Raw genomic sequence first — 15,593 nt, forward strand, 5'->3', positions numbered from 1 at the left:
GGGAATTAACAGCAAGTAAATGAATGTGGAGGATGGTGGCCACCGCCATCGCTTGCGATTGTCACGGTGGACTGCGGCTCCTGCTCTAGGATCTCAAAGTGGTTTGCGCTGGGTTGATTAAAGCTAGCCATGTCCAGGAGGGAGGACAGACTTCCCCTCTGTGTGCTAGAGCCGTCAATGTCTGGAAATCAGCACAGTCCCTCACCTAACTGGGCACCCCCAGAGGACCTGAGCACAGCCCACCTGTGGAGTTCCTCCTCCCAGCACCACAATGGCATCAGGAAGTGTTATCTCACTTGGCAAAGTGGGAACTGAGGTGCCAGGGAGATTACATGACTCACCCACAGCTGCTCATGAAGACGAAGTCTGAGCCAGAATCAGAACCCAGCTGTCCTGAACCCCATTCTGGTGCCCTGGGTACTAGACTGCCCTTCCCAAGCATGGCTGGAGTCAAAGGAACTGTGGCTGATTTACTCCAGCTTGGGAAATTCAGACTCAGGGTTTGCACGGAGATACACCAATTTACCTCCACTAGCAAGGAGCTGTCTTAGTTCACAATCCCATCCCTGGTGACTTCCATAAGGCAATCCTGATTTTCATCAGCTGGGGATCTAGCCACAGGTGCTCCCATGGCAGGACAAAATGTGGTCCCTGTCTGGCACTGTGCATGGGCTGAGACATAACATGCAGAGCATGAGGGCTTGGGAGAATATTGGTGTGGGCAAGGGAGGGAGGGAGGAAGGGGGGGAGGCTTCCTCAGAAGATAAGCCACATCTTCATATGCAGAGATAGGGTGACAGCCACAGCCTTGGATTAGTCCTTAAGCACTGGGGATTTCAAAGCTGTCCTCAATAGGAGCCGTGTTTTAGACAGATGACAGATCACCCATGCAGCCCTGAGGGTCTTGGCGCTAAGCGGCTGGGTACAGAGGCTAAGTAGACCATTGCCTACTCTGTGATGAAATGCAGGCAAGTGGCCCCCTCAAGGGAGAGGGGTGCCAGTTTCATGGGATGGAATGAGAACCTGTTTGCCACGCTGCAGGGGGAAGAAAGCGCCTCTCCAGGGAGCTGACAGACTTTCCCTCCCACCTGAGACAGTATTGTGCACTGTCTGCCTGATGCTGAGGGGGATATGGCAAGATATCACTGACATCTGGATTTTTGCAGCAGCCCTTTAGCAAGTGAGGTTCCAAAGTGGAAGCCTGGTCTAAATCTTCTGGGGAGTGCAGGACTTAGAAATAGGGTGCTATAGCACTGCCTATGGGGCTGCTGAGAGCAGGCTCCACAGCCCGGTTCTCTTGCCTTGGGCTATGACCCACAAAGTGAATGAGCTTGACTGGTTCCTAGCGGTGGGAGAGTGGGATCTGGAGAACTATCCTGGAGCAGGCCCATGGAAAGGTCCTCCTCGATGCTCATGGCAAACCCAGGACATGACACGGAAGTGGTGGAGTTTGGTCAGTGATGCACAGCAAATGCTTTCCCCAGATACAAAGAGAGGGAGCGGAGGGGAATGAGAGACCCCAACCCCTTCTGGGAGGGAGATGAGGCTCTCCACCTCCTCCACCGCTGTCTCACTGGGCCATGCTGGGACGTAGCTACTTCGGCAGCTGGCAAGTGCAACAGCAAGGAGTCTAAGCAGTGAGAGTTGCCCATGACAGAGGAAAACCTGGCACCTGGCATGGCACCAGGGCCTCAGCCCTGAGCCTGTGGGGGCAAGTGGAACAAAGGAGCAAGGGAGCAAGAGGAAAGGAGAACAGAGCGAGAACTTACAGGAAGGACTTCATGTCCAAGCCTCGGTTGCGAATCTGCCCCACTACATGGTCCCAGCTCCCTGGGTTTGAGCGGCTCCGGCCCCCAGCCGTGCGGTGCTTGAAGCCAGCCGAGGTGCCCTGGCGCGACTGGCCGCTCCGGTAGCCCCGGGCGTTGCCGGCGCTGGAAGAGGAGCTGGTGTGGGACTGGAGGTGGCCCAAGCTCTGGCTGGTAGTGGGCTGGTTGTGGTTGGTTTTCTGGTGCTGGCTGAGAGGCTGCTGAAGGCTCTGCTGGCGCATCAGGGTGCGGGGGCGCTGGCATTTTGGGTCTCCTGCTGAGGTGGGGATATACTCAAGGGTAGTGGCTGTGGACATGGTGGAGTCCTCAAAACTTAGGGAGGGGAAGGGCAGAGGAGAGGAGAGAAAGGAAAAGAAGGTGAAGGGGCAAAATTGGAGGAAGGAAAAGAAGAGAGTTAGAGAGAAGATGCCCCAGCGCAAGGAGCTGTCTGGCAGGCGCCTTCGGAAGCAGCAAGTGGTTCCTCTGGGTCTTGACCCCGTCTCTGCCTCTCTGGGGGTGCGAAGCCCTCGCTCCATAGCCATCTTGCCCATCTGCCCTCCCCTGCTCCTCAGGGCTGGGTGTGAAAGTGCCTGCCGGTTGGTCCCTGCTCCGCTGCCCCGCGACTCAGAGAGACGGCACCTTCTCAGCATGCCAGCCGACCTCATTTCTGAGCTAATTAGGCTGCTGTGGAAAGGCAAATCCCTCAGTGTCCATGCCATTTCTTATCACATAGGAAACGCCCACCTGCCCCGCCTCCCTCCCCCATGGGCTATGGGTAGGGCAGCCGAGACCTCCCAGAAACGGGCTTGGCAAGGAGATTCAAGCCAAGCTTGCAGCTGGAGCATCACAGATACAGTCCTGGCCCCGGGCCTCTGGCCCTTCCACACCTCCCCTCCCCCAGGCTCAGAGCTCATGCAGCAGTGTGACATGGATGCCCTTTTGGTATACTGAGAATATGGCGTGACTCGCGGCAGCCACATCACATGCTAGACTAAGTGTGAAGGGGGGACCTTCCAGTAAGCTCTTTTGCGATTGGCGGGCAGCCCCTTCACTAGCCATGTGCTGGGCATGCTGCTCCACAGATCTGGGAGCTACATCAGATGTGGCACTGAGCAAACTGTGAGATGAAAGCCCATAGATTCTGCACTCATCAGCCCCGAACTAAGGGAGGAAATGCTTGTATCTTGGATAAACGACATTTTTTTAGCTTATGGGATATCTCTGCATGTAGGGGCCCAACCCCTGACTCACAAACATGCAAAGCCCCACTCCTTAGCTGCTGCCAATCAGGACCCCTCCACCGACTCCAGAGGGTCCACAGTCAGAATTGCAGCCATCTGAGCTTATGGCTAGGAATATGGCAGAGCTCCAGATCGGGATCTCCTTTGGGCATGAGAGACAGAGCACATGGACAGTGGAGCACAGGGGCTGGTGCAAGACACTGTAGGTTGTTAGATGCGCTAACGTGCAGTCAGAAGCAGGCAGTCAGAGTATATGGCTGAATGACACATGACAGGGTCTGTGCTGAGATATGGGCTTGTACAACTTGCCAAACAGGCAGCCAGGCACTTGACAGAGCACCTGGCAAAACGCAACCTGATATATGACAGGACACATGGCTAACCATGCAGGCCAATACATGACCAGGCATGTGTCTTCTGAGCTTGCAAGCTGATACATGACAGAACACCCAGCAAAATATACAGTCAGTGGCATGAAAGAGTATACAGCAAAACATGCGTCAGAGCACATGGCTAAACAGGCAGGCAAACATGTGACAAGGCACATGGCTTAACATGCAGCCAGACCAAGCTGAGCATGCAAGGCAGAGTACAGATGACTACATGATGGCACACAGGATTAACACTCCAACTGGGCATGCTACAGGCACATGAACAGACACTGGAGGGAGTGCCTGGCTGTACATGTGGTAGGGCACATGGCTGGGCATTTGCTAGAGCACACAGCTGAGCACGCATCTGTCGCATCTGGGTACGCCTCTGGAGCACATGGCTGGACACACATCCAGAGCACATGGCAGGGTACCCAGTTGGACATTCATGCAGACTGGCAGGCTGGTAAACAAGGTAGCATTCATTGCTGAGCTATTTCTGGGGCAGCCAAGGGATTCACAGTCCACCCCTCATTTTATCTCAAACCAACATTCCTATCCTTAACTGGCTCCCATGGGCACAAAGGAAGCAGAACGGCCCTAGCACCAAGACAGCAGATCTTAGTGCCCATCCCAGCTGACCTCTATGGCACACGCGACTCGGGTGGAACCACTTTCACCATAGCAGCAGTAGCAAAACCTCCTATAATCTCCATTTGGGCATGGGCTGTGTTAACGGTGAAGCTGTGCCTTTGTGGAGTGCAAAGAGAACAGAAAGAGAGAAAGAAAGAGAGAAAGAAAGAAAAAGAAAGGGGGAGAAAAAGAGAGAGAGAGAGAGAAAGAGAGAGAAGTGAATTCCATCAGCAAGGAGCCCCCTGGGGCCCTGGCACCTTGGAGACATGTGTTATCCTGCTGGCATTGTCTCTGGCTCTGAACATATTTGTGGGTCTCTTGGCCAATGACTGGATATGTGACTCAGAAGGGGCAGCATCACCTGGATAGCAGGTCCCACAAGTCTGGCCCGTGGACTGCCCGGCATGAGGCAGAGATGGGCCTTTCCCAGCTGCTGCCTCCTTCCCAGAGCTTGGCAACCTCATTTCAGGTTTCTATCAAATCCTAAATTAGTCCAATTTACAACTGCTCAGTCACAGGAAACTAAAATTGGCTTCTCCAGGCCCTGTGCCAGAAGAATATATGCATTTTTATCAGTGGTAATTGTGGGATAGGAGCCAGTCCTGAAGTAGAAAGGCTGATCCTGGCACCCACAACACCTGTACCTTGGCATTTGCTGGTACCTGCATGCATTGTCAGGTACTGCCATGTCTACTCAGCAGGGAGCACAAGGGCTACCTCAGCCAGCCAGCCAGTGCAGTGAAGGCCACATCAGAGCCAGGCATGTCAGCTACAGGAATGGCCAATGTCACTCCCAGACAAAGTGAACTTTATTAAGGTACAGCAGATTGATTCTGTCTGCAGCTAACCTTATTGAAACAGTGACAGAGTATCTAAAAAACCCAGCAACACTTGAAAACCAGTAGAATCAAAAGTGAAATTTATGAAAATACAAAGGCTGGAGATACTAGAAATTCAGAGTTAAGTTTCTACAAACACCCTTAATTGCACCATTCCTCACTCTACAACTCATGATCCACATGATATAGACTGGTGCCCAGGCTAGGTGTTATGAGTTATGTTGAGAGGTTTGTCAACTCCACTCTCTCGATGAAATACAGGGTAGAAAGACATCCAGTTTCAAATCAGTGAAATTGTCTACCTGTCTGTCATGATTAAAGCATAAATCCAGTTTCACGTTAAAGACTGTATGATTCTATTTATTACCCTTCACCTCTTTTGGTTCCCGGTCTGGATGCATCTCTCCCTTGACTCTAGTTACTTCACCTTACAACAGAACACAGATGGATTTGTGTCACACTGGGTCATCAAAGGATCATGCTGTATTGTGGAAGATGGCCAGCTAGTCCAAAAAGTATGACTGCATGAAGGAGGTAGGGGAGGGAGGAAAGGGCTTCAGTCTTTTGGTTATGATGCCATTTTGACTGGTGAACACTTTCATGCCCAGCTCCTTGTACAGCCATGTCTACTTTTTGTATACTTTTTTCCCTTTTATTTTTAACATTTTTATAATAAAGTTCTGTTAGTCTGTCTTTCTGGGCCAGGTCAAGACAGCAACCTTGAAGAACCACAGGGGCCGGCTCTTACATTGCCCTTCACGTCTTCCAGTTCCTGCTATGGGCACATGTCTCTTTTGAGCTTGGACACATCACTCTACAACAAAACGTGACCCAGTTTGCGATGCACTGGGCCATTAAGGGGGAACTCTGTGCAGTGGAAGATGACTGGCTAGTCCTAAAAGTTTGGCTGCATGAAGGGTGGTGAGGAGGGGGAGGGGATTTCAATCTCTGTTATAGTCACTTTTAGTGACAAATGTTTTAATGACCAGTGCCTGGTGGGACTCTCTACACTTATAACTTTTGTTTTTAACATTTTTGTAATAAAGATTAAAAAGTTTTTAAAAAGTCAGTCCATCCATCCTCTCTCCCTTCTTCTCCCTTTAGGTGAACATCTAAATAACGCCTCTGCAGAACAGGTAAAGGTGACTGAGCCCTTTCTTAGCTCCGGTAGGCATTTGTGGTCTGTATTTGACAGGCAGAAAGCAAGCACTGCATGTGAGTCAGTGCAGGAAGTTAACGCAAAGGAAGGACTGTACCTGGATGTTATTCCAATACAGTGAAAAAACAGGTTCTACATCATAAAGCAAAAAATGGATTTCTGCAGGAAAAGCCCATAACTGATAAAAGAAAGAAAAGCTGTCCAAGACAGTTGTAAGGTTGTTCAGGGGCATTGGGAAGCAGCGTATCTATGGCAAGTATTGGAACCTCTGAATCTCCACACCTTTGAATTATTTTCTCCATACACACGAACCTTAACTTACAATTTTCCGGCTTTAAAGTGATTTTTTTATAACCATAAGGTTTTAATTCTTTTTTTAGAAGTATTTGATATGCTGTCTTGGGAACATCCTTCCTTTTTTCCTGAATGTACTTTAGCACAATGCAGTAAAAAATTCACTGTAGATCGATACATTTTCTTCTGAGAGACTATTTTGCTATATTTCTAGACAGGGTGCGGAATTATACATGTTACACAATAAATTACCAAACGACACTGTGCTTGATTTAAATACTGCACTATCAAAATCTACATTCTCTTTCTCCAAGTTAGTTTAGTGAACAGAGATTAGAAATTTTGAGACCAGGCCCTCAGCTGGCATATATAACCATATGACTCCCTCTAACAGAGTTCAGTTTAGTTCAGTTTACATCAGCTGCAGACCTCATTTGAAATCTTGAACCAAACCATTTTAGATTACAACAGTTCTCAACAAGCTGAAAAAGCTCTATGTTCCCTAAACCTAATGGACTTCAAGATTTCCCCTAACACCTCTCTGGCATCAGGCAAAAGGGTTGGGGAGAATAGGAGAAATTTCAGGTCCCAAAAGTTTGTCTAATTTTAAATGCAGGATCCAGATCTGAACACAGACTGGAGCCCAGGGGGCCATTACAGCCCCTAGCTACCTCTGGCAATTTCTAGTGTTCTTCAATTTCTCTCACAATTTTCTCTCTTGAGCACTCAGTTTTGCTCCCACACAAACCAGAGCAGCTTCTCAAGAATCCCCATGGGGGCATTCCCTCAGCAGAGCCGGGTGCAACCACTAGTCAGCATGGAAGAGCTAGAGAAGCATGCCCAAGTCGGAGGGACTTGCACCCTGGCAACCTCTTCCCTTCCTCACCCATCACAAATACTGCTCCCCTGCCTTGTACCCACTGCCTTCCTGGAATGAAGCGCTGATTCCAAGGGATGGAGTGGTTGTCAGGCAACCTCAGTCCAGACTCCTAGCAGTACAGGTGGCAGGCCACGTCCCTGGGGTTAAATTTCCCCAGGGCACATCAGAGGAGCAGCTGGCGAGAACAGCTGGGGGAACTAGACATCTGGCATCAGGGAGAGGGGGGCGGCCACCAGGTGTTTAGAGAATGTGACTGAGTTAATTAATCTGTCCCCCACAAGCCCTCCTGCTTCCCTTCATTTCTCAGTTTCCATGGACACCATCATCCTATTGCCACCCTCCCAGTCTCTGCTGGTGGCCTGAGCATCACTTTCAACTATGCTTTCACACCCAGGCTGCATGGAAACCTCGCCTGCACCTTCTCCAGTCTTTTTCTGTCCACCCAGGCAGCCTGCCCCTCCAAGCCCACATGCTCTCATGTCTTGCCTTCAGAAGCCACCTCATCTGGGCCACTGATAAATGCACCCTAGCCCTGCTTGCTATCTGCTTAGGAGGCACCTGCAAAGATCATACCCCTGGCTGGCTACTGTGTCCATCCCACCTCTCCCTTGCCATCTGTCTGCTGCCTTTGCTAGACACAAGTGACTCCCTGTCGCCTCCAAGGGTTTTCTTGGTCTATCCACATCCTGCCTATTGCTTCTCACACATTAGCCAGACATTAGTTCCCACCAATCCTCCCTCTGCCACTCACATTAAGCATTCAAACAAGCCCCTTCATGCTCCTTCCTCTCATGGGTCTCACACAAGCTCCCTTTCACTGTCTGCAAACATCCTCCTCCTTCAGTTCCTTCCTTGCAAAACTCAATCAAGACAACTGATGGACTGAGTCCTGTATCCACCTGTTGTCTGGTATAGGTGGACTGCTATAGACTGTAAGCCCCTAAGAGCAGAGACTTCCTCTCTGTCCTCTTTGCAGTGTCTAGTCCAGTGGAGCCCCAAGGCATTAAGGCAACAAAGATAATAATCATTATGGGTGGATAGGTTGAGAATGACCTCATCTTGAACTGGGGCAAAATCCCTGCTGGGTGGCCACGAGTCTCATGCTATCGCCTCCATTCCAGGTTCTCCTGCACAATCTGACCGGGGCATTAACCCCTTCATGCAGCAAAATGTTTGCTCCCACCCACACTTTCCTGGCCTCCCCCCGCCCCAGCTTGACCCCATTGTGGGGGACAGGCCATCCCCTCAGGCAGCCAGGCATCCAGGCCATCCCGGTGGGGCAGTGCGGGACAATCGGGGCCGTTCTCACTCACTTGGATAGGCTGAGCTTCCCTGCTGCTAGGTGGCTCTGCACCGTGTGCCATCGGCCTTTCCCCGCCTTCCCATTGCTGGGGTCGCTGTGGGCAGACAGGCTGCTCTTCATGCCGTCCTCTCGGAGCTGCTGCTTCTCCCCCAGGCGTCCTTCTCGCTCCCCCGCCAACCCCGACGTGGCAGAGGCAGCCAATTTAGCGCCCGACAGCAGGGAGCCACTGGGGCGGGCCGGCGGGCCGTACCCCCCAGGACAGACACGAAGGGGGTGGCAGGGCGTGGCGGGGAGGAGGCCACATGGGGAGAGGGGGAGAAAGAGAGAGAGAGAGAAAGAGGGAGAGAGAAGGAGAGAGACAGACAGACAAGAGACAGACAGACAGACAGAGAGAGAGAGAGACATCAGCACTGCAAAAGAAGGGGCTGAGGGCGAACCTTTGGCACAGGGAGTGGAGAGAGAGAGAAAAAAACAACAGGCGGCCCCAGCTCGGTTGTGAGTTTATGATGGCGGTAAAATTACATTATCCCATAGACAACGAGGGGTTAAACAATGGAGAAAACTGTTAGGAGAGGCACTGCACAGGCAGAGGGAGAGAAAAGCCATGTTAGTGAGAGCTTACCAGTACCATCATCACCACCACACAGTGCAAATGCAGAGTACACGCTGAGAGGGTGACCAAAACGCGCAACCCCATCCTATGCTGCAGAGGAGTGGGGGCACTGGGTGGGGCAGGGAGAGCCAAGGGGACCTGGCAGGGAGGGCAGCGCTAGCCTCACGGAGAGAGTCGCTGATGCAATGGTTCCCAACCCATTTGGGCAGCCGTTCTGGTCTCACCGGTGAAGGGCCTGGGCTCAAGCTCACCCGTGTCAATGGAGCTCTCCATTGGCAGTGGTGAGGACTGGGTGATGAAACCCAGAAGCTCAGGCCCAACCTCCCCAGCTATGAGGCAGCAGGGCATGAGGTCAGGGTTCCTGGTCATGAGTCCAGTTCTGGTGCCATCAAACCCATTGGTAACATTACCTTAGACTTCGCCAGTGCCAGGACCCAGATCTAGTTGTGGGGGAGAGGTGGTGAGTCTGGTGAACCAGCCTCGTGTGACAGCTCCAGTGCGTGCATACCAGTGGTTGGGAAGCACTGAGGAAGGGGTGGGGAAGGAAGGGGAAAGGGCAGGAGGGGTTGCTCGTCTCCATGGTCATCTGCCCATGGGGATGGAGTGTGTGGGGAGAGGAGGTAGAGTGAAGAGGAGAAAGGTGGAGGAGGGGAGCGGGGAGAGGAAGGTGGTTGCGCATATACTCACTACACATGATCAAACCAGGTAAAGAGAAACTCACTTGAGGGAAAGCCGTGGATCACCGTATGGGGCGTAAGGTGAAATGTTTAGTATAAACTCCTTGGGAGGGTAGGAACTCCATTTCTGCTGCACTGTGTTGTCATTGTTATTCCAAAAGTCTCTGTCTAGATCACTAGATCGGCGGGAGAAGAGGGGAGAAAGAAAAGGGAAATACAAGAGAGAGAATCTGAATTCCTGCGAGGGGAGGAAGGAGAAGAAAATAAAAAAAATCACCGCCCCCAAGAAAACCAGACAGCCAGGTGTGGGGGGGGAATGGAGACGGATGCCGATTCCACCTGTGGGAGAGAAGCCATGGCTGTAGTGGCGTCCATCTGCCACACACACACCCCCACGCACACATTGAGGAAGGATGGACAGGGGGGACAGTGAGAGGAAGAGCTGCAGAAAGACAGAAGCAGGTGCCTTGAAAAGCTGGTAGGAGAGAGAGAGATGGAGCATGGGTTAAAGGCAGTGCTGCTGGGTGCCACAGCCTGTTACATCCTTCCTTGCTTTCAGCCTGGCTCTTGGGGAACCGCTTCCAGGCTAACCTGGCTCCTGTGCTGGCCACCTCCCCAAGCACCTCACTGCCATGGATAGTAGAATTACTGCTGACTCCATGCCATCAAAAATGAAAAGCTGACTCCATATTCATAAGACCAGCTTAAAAAGGCAAGGTTTTTAGGAAATGCAAAATTTGAGAGCATCAGACCTCTAGCATTTGTACTTTCAAGCTGCTGTCAGCAACTGTAAGGGCTAGGGACTAACTTGGGCTTTAAAAGGAAGCTGAAAGTCACACAAAATCACATGACTCCAGGACCTGGAGCCACTGAAAAAACACTACATCATCTTACGACTCACACTAAAATCACAAGGGCTGGTGACACTGCTCTAGACATATTCTCTTAGACCTGAGACGGTGGCAGAGTCCTTAACTTCTTCCAGCAGCTGCCATGGCATATGTAACCCTAACAACTAGAGGGAGATGGCCTAAAGGGATTCAACACCCAGACTACAAAGGATGGGAAGAAATGGGACTGGCAGGCTGGAAAGACTCTAAGATACCTGCCAATGTTGAGAGCTAAAGGCAGGTTCTGATCCACAGGGATGTCCCTCAGTGGTCTCCATGAAGCAGTGGGCAGGAGTTTACTTAGCCTGCCTCAGCCACCACTGTGAGATGTTCTCTGAAATATCGCACCCCACCAGGAATAAGCAGAGATGGGAATTTGTGTGCCTATGGGCACAAGCTAAGAGAAACACAAGACTGAAATCTGCCACTTACCAGTAAAAGCTCACCTGCAAGGGAGAGTGGATGGCTTCAGGGGAGGGTTCTGAGTCCCTGCCTTTCACCCTGAGAGTCCCATCACTGGGACTCATTTCAACACAGCAGGAATGGAGAACCTGGGAGAGTGAATCACTGAAAAACTCCCTGCTGCAGATGGGGGGCAATGGGGAGCATTCTCTGCACGGCCCAGACCTACTGGCACCTGGTCACAGGTGTGCAACCCCTTTCTGGACGACCCACAGATCACGATAGTTTATTCATGATGTGTGATTCCCTCACTGCAGGATCCAAAGTTGCTGACACCCCCATTCCACATGTGTAACTCCCTCCCTGAAAGATCCAAAACTACTAATTCCCTGCTCCTAATGTGAACCCCTCTCCTTCTAAAAGCTCTAGATCTAGGCTAGCCCTTCTGGCATTGATCAATAGGCCCCTGACGGTTGGACTCTGCAAGCCCCTGCTTTATTTCTTTACCTGGTAGTGTAGAGGGAGCTGGGGAGATGGCAGGGGCGGGGGGAGTGCCTTGTGACTTAACCTCCTTGTATGGTTCTTCCACTCTAAATAGGTCACTTGACACCACAGAGAGATAAGATGGGAGCCAGGTCTAACCACTACCTCCTGACTCCAGAGAGCTGTCAATGGCTTCCCAGCTCTGACCCCAAGCACGTGAGAGCAGCAAGCAGTGCCTTTGAAGTCAAGTGGTACTGCGGCAAATTTATCAGAAACTTCAAAAGCCCTTGGTAGGCTGCATGCCTGCACTCAGCCCCAGCTCCCCTCATTAATTCCTCCAGCCCTCCTATGGCTCCAGCATGAAGCGGATTCATGCAGGCCTTTTCAAAACACAAAGAGGGAGATGAAAGGCCTACAAGAGGGGGGTGGCGGCAACCCCGGGGGGTCGGAGGGGAGAGCTGCTGCTTTTCACCTGGGAGCACCAGGCTCACTTACCACCAGATGGAGAGAAGAGCAGGGCAGGGAGGAGGGGGTAGGGAGGAAAAAAAGAGAGAAAGAGAAAGGGGAGGAGTAGGCAAGGGCGAGAAATGGAAGGAGGGGAGGGAAAAGGTAAAAGAAGGAGGGAGACAAAGCCTCTCTGACTGACATGCCAGCCACTTGAGGGTTGGAGAGCAAGCCCCCCAGAGAGGCTTCTTCTGGTGCTGGGACTGGCATGCCTACAGGAAAGTGAGCCCCTGAGTCCCAGGAAAGAGGGGAGAGGGTGCATTGTCCTCTGGGGAAGGCAGAAGGTGGTGGGGGGAGGTGGCAGGGGAGCATTTGGGATGGAAGATAGAGTGCTTTGGGTGGAGGGCAGAGCATTTGGGAGGGAAGGGGCAGTCTCCCATGCTGTCTGCCATCTCTCTCCTGTTTCCCTCACTGGCCCTGGAGTAGCTCCTCTTTGGGGAAGGCAACCCACACATGACTCCTCAGCGAGCAACGAGGCCACATTGACACCCCTTTGGCCCTATCCTCCCACCAACACAGTCCTCAGCAGCCCGTGTGCTACTCACCACAACTGTAGCACCCGACAGGTACTAGTAATGACTGGCAGTGACACCTGTGGGCTGGCATAAGGCAAGGCCCCATCCATCCAAGGATCCCATGCACACCCTCCCTCCCTCCCTTATCCACCAGCCAGAATAGCCACACTAACAGCAGCCCTGGAGGGCCGGCCCTGGTCACAATGGGATGAGGGGGAGGCCCTGCCTCAGCTCTCTACACAGAGTACCATAAAGCCTTGGCAACAATGGAGGGAGAAGCGACAGGCCTCTATAGCCATTCTGTCAGTGAAGGTTTACAGAAGCTCAACCTGGAGGACCAGACCAACAAGAATTCTTTCTTCATGCTGCATCAGGACAAGAGCTCATTCACCAAATCATCTATCTTCCCAGGACAATGTCCTCCCAGTGAGCCCTACACCCAGATGCAGAGACCAAAGATCAGGGGATGCCAAGGTTCCAGTAGCCTGATTCTACCGGAGCAGGTGGGGATAATCTCTTCTTCACCCTCAGGTTGAGCTGTGTTTGCAAGCCCTGGGGGAGGACTAAGTTCCCCATATGGGCCAATTGTGCCACACTGCCCCATGGTGTGATGCTGCAGCATGCCCTTGCCAGCACTGGTCCCTTCTCCTTGCAGATATGCCCTCCTCTCCATTGCATACATCCCAGGAGGCTTTCTCAGCCATGAGTGTGCAGCCCATCTGCCTGCACAGCTCTCAGCTCTGTGCCTCCAGAAAGCTGGAGTGGGGACCACTCCATGTGGAGGGCAAGCCACTATATCTTCTGATGCCATGTTGTTTTCTAAACACTGTGAGGCTGCAGAGCCCAGCCACGGCCAGGCTCTAAGAAATGTCTTCTGACCTGTATCCTCCAACAGCCTTGGCCCAGAGCACATCACAGAGTAAAAAGGCTTGGTATATGAGTGAGAAGTCACAGAAATGTCCATGACTCAAATGATGTGAGAAATGGGCCCACAGAGGCCCCCTCCTTCTGTGGCACAGAGGTACCTCCAATTTCCATTATGGGGCTGAGGAGATTTGAAGCATCTCCATCTCCATCTGGGGGACAGAGAGGACTCTGATGTGTCTCCTCCTCTCCAGGCAGAATGGCCAGGGTTGGAGAAAGGGATGAATTTGGGTGCTGCTGTGCAAATGGGGAAGAATAAATCACAGACAATGGTTCATCTGGGACAATGAAGCCAGTGATGCCTGGGATTAGTGCCCAAAGGCTTTGACTTTGCCCATGTTGAGGAAACAGAGCACTGAGGACAGCCACCAGGGCTCCTGGGAGGCAATTTCCTGCCATCCAGGGAGGGATGGAGGGAAACACAAAGCATTAACTGGCTCTCTTGTTCCCTCAAAGCCAGTGTGTTGGAGCAGCACTGGAGAGCTGAGACCAACATATGTGCACTGGGGTGTGTTGTGGGCCAGGAAAGAAGGGGGAGGGCAGTCTGTGAGGTGTTGCCACAGGTACACACAAAGTTGTAGGGCTGAAGTCCAACTGGTGATGGTGGGGCTGTGTGTTATGGGAGCAAGATGCTGAGGCTGTTTGTGTGTGTGTGCGTATGTGTGTGCTTGTGTAAAAGTAGTGTGGGGATACATGGTCTGAGCTGTAGGGCTGGAGTAGTGAATGTGTGAGTATTTAGTAGTGAAGGGTATGGGTAAGTAGGTGTGTGAGGCACTTGTGGTAAAAGAGAATGTGAGGGGTCAATAGTGTTAGTTTTGTGGGATGGTTTGGGGCCACACGGTTTGAGGGTGTTTGGTATTTGGGGACTATATGAAGTATCTCACTGGGGAAGGGGTATGAAGTCAATACTGGGTGTATCTGATGGTGGAGCAGATGGGGGATGTAGTGCCTCTGATGCCTCCTCATGCACAGGGGTAGGAAAGCAGACTTCTTTGTGTGCAGTTAGAACTGCCTGTATAAAGGTAAACTGACTTCATGGGTGCCTGGGGAGTGCTGAGACAGTGTATTTGCAGTTGAGGAGATGCAGGCTATTTGACAGTCAAATCTTTTGGGAACCAGGATGCTGGGGCTGTTTGGAGTGGAACTAGAGTATGTGAGGCATTTGGTGTTCAGTTGAGTGAATATATGGTGAGGTGTACAGGGAACAGAGTCTGTGAGCAGGGGCATGTCTGTGAGCTATTGAAGCAGTTTATGTGTATGTGTATGTTTGAATGTGTGAGTTCATGAATGTACAATGTCTGTGGGGAAGTGAGTGTTGAGGGTGTGTGAGGATGTTTGGTGTTGACACTGACTGAGAGTGTAGGGTGTAGTTTCATAGTAGGTAGGGTAGGAAGGGACCTAAGCAGATCATCAAGTCTGACCCCCTGCCCTGGGCAGGAATGAGTACTGGGGTCAAGCGACCCCCGCAAGGTGTTTGTCAAGCCTCCTCTTAAAGACCCCCACGGTAGGAGCCAGCACCACTTCTCTTGGAAGTTGGTTCCAGCTCCTAGCCTCCCTGACTGTGAAGTAGTGCCTCCTGATATCTAGCCTAAATCTACCCTCTGCCAGCTTGTGACCGTTATTCCTGGTCACTCCCGGTAGTACTCAGGGGGAACAGGGACTCTCCCATTGCCTGCTGGTCCCCCTTGGCCAGTTTACAGATGGCCACCAGATCCCCTCTCAGCCTTCTCTTGTGGATGCTGAACAGGTTCAGGTCCCGTAGCCTGCTGCCCCCTGATCATGCGAGCGGCCCTCCTCTGGACCCTCTCCATGTTGTCCACATCCCTCCTGAAGTGCGGTGCCCAGAACTGGATGCAGTACTCCAACTGTGGCCTGACCATTGCCGCATAGAGGGGGAGGATCACCTCCTTGGACTTCCTCATGATGCATCTGGAGATGCATGACAGGGTGCGGTTAGCTTTCCTGACAATGTCCTCACATTGGCAGCCTATGTTCATCTTGGAATCAATCATGACTCCAAGATCCTTTTCTGCCTCTGCACTGATGAGAAGGGAGTTCCC

At 51.9% G+C, this 15,593-nt stretch overlaps 1 protein-coding gene across 6 annotated transcripts in view; it reads right to left on the reverse strand.

Moving 5' to 3' along the window:
• SYT7 (synaptotagmin 7) overlaps nucleotides 1-15,593 on the reverse strand; it is a 146,921-nt gene that overhangs the window by 49,819 nt on the left and 81,509 nt on the right. The window contains exons 4-6 of one of the 6 annotated variants that reach the window (XM_019547316.1): nucleotides 9,860-9,991; nucleotides 8,536-8,751; nucleotides 1,770-2,138 (exon numbers count right to left, since the gene is read on the reverse strand). The exons of 1 other annotated variant lie outside the window; for it this stretch is intronic. In XM_019547316.1, the coding sequence (XP_019402861.1) occupies nucleotides 1,770-2,138; nucleotides 8,536-8,751; nucleotides 9,860-9,991 (717 nt within the window). The remainder of the gene's footprint in view (nucleotides 1-1,769; nucleotides 2,139-8,535; nucleotides 8,752-9,859; nucleotides 9,992-15,593) is intronic. 4 more of the 6 variants (XM_019547317.1, XM_019547318.1, XM_019547319.1 and 1 more) reach the window with 4 other exon arrangements.

This window comes from Crocodylus porosus, unplaced genomic scaffold (genome assembly GCF_001723895.1).
Source record: "Crocodylus porosus isolate Cpor-Errol unplaced genomic scaffold, CroPor_comp1, whole genome shotgun sequence".
Classification (NCBI taxonomy): domain Eukaryota; kingdom Metazoa; phylum Chordata; order Crocodylia; family Crocodylidae; genus Crocodylus; species Crocodylus porosus.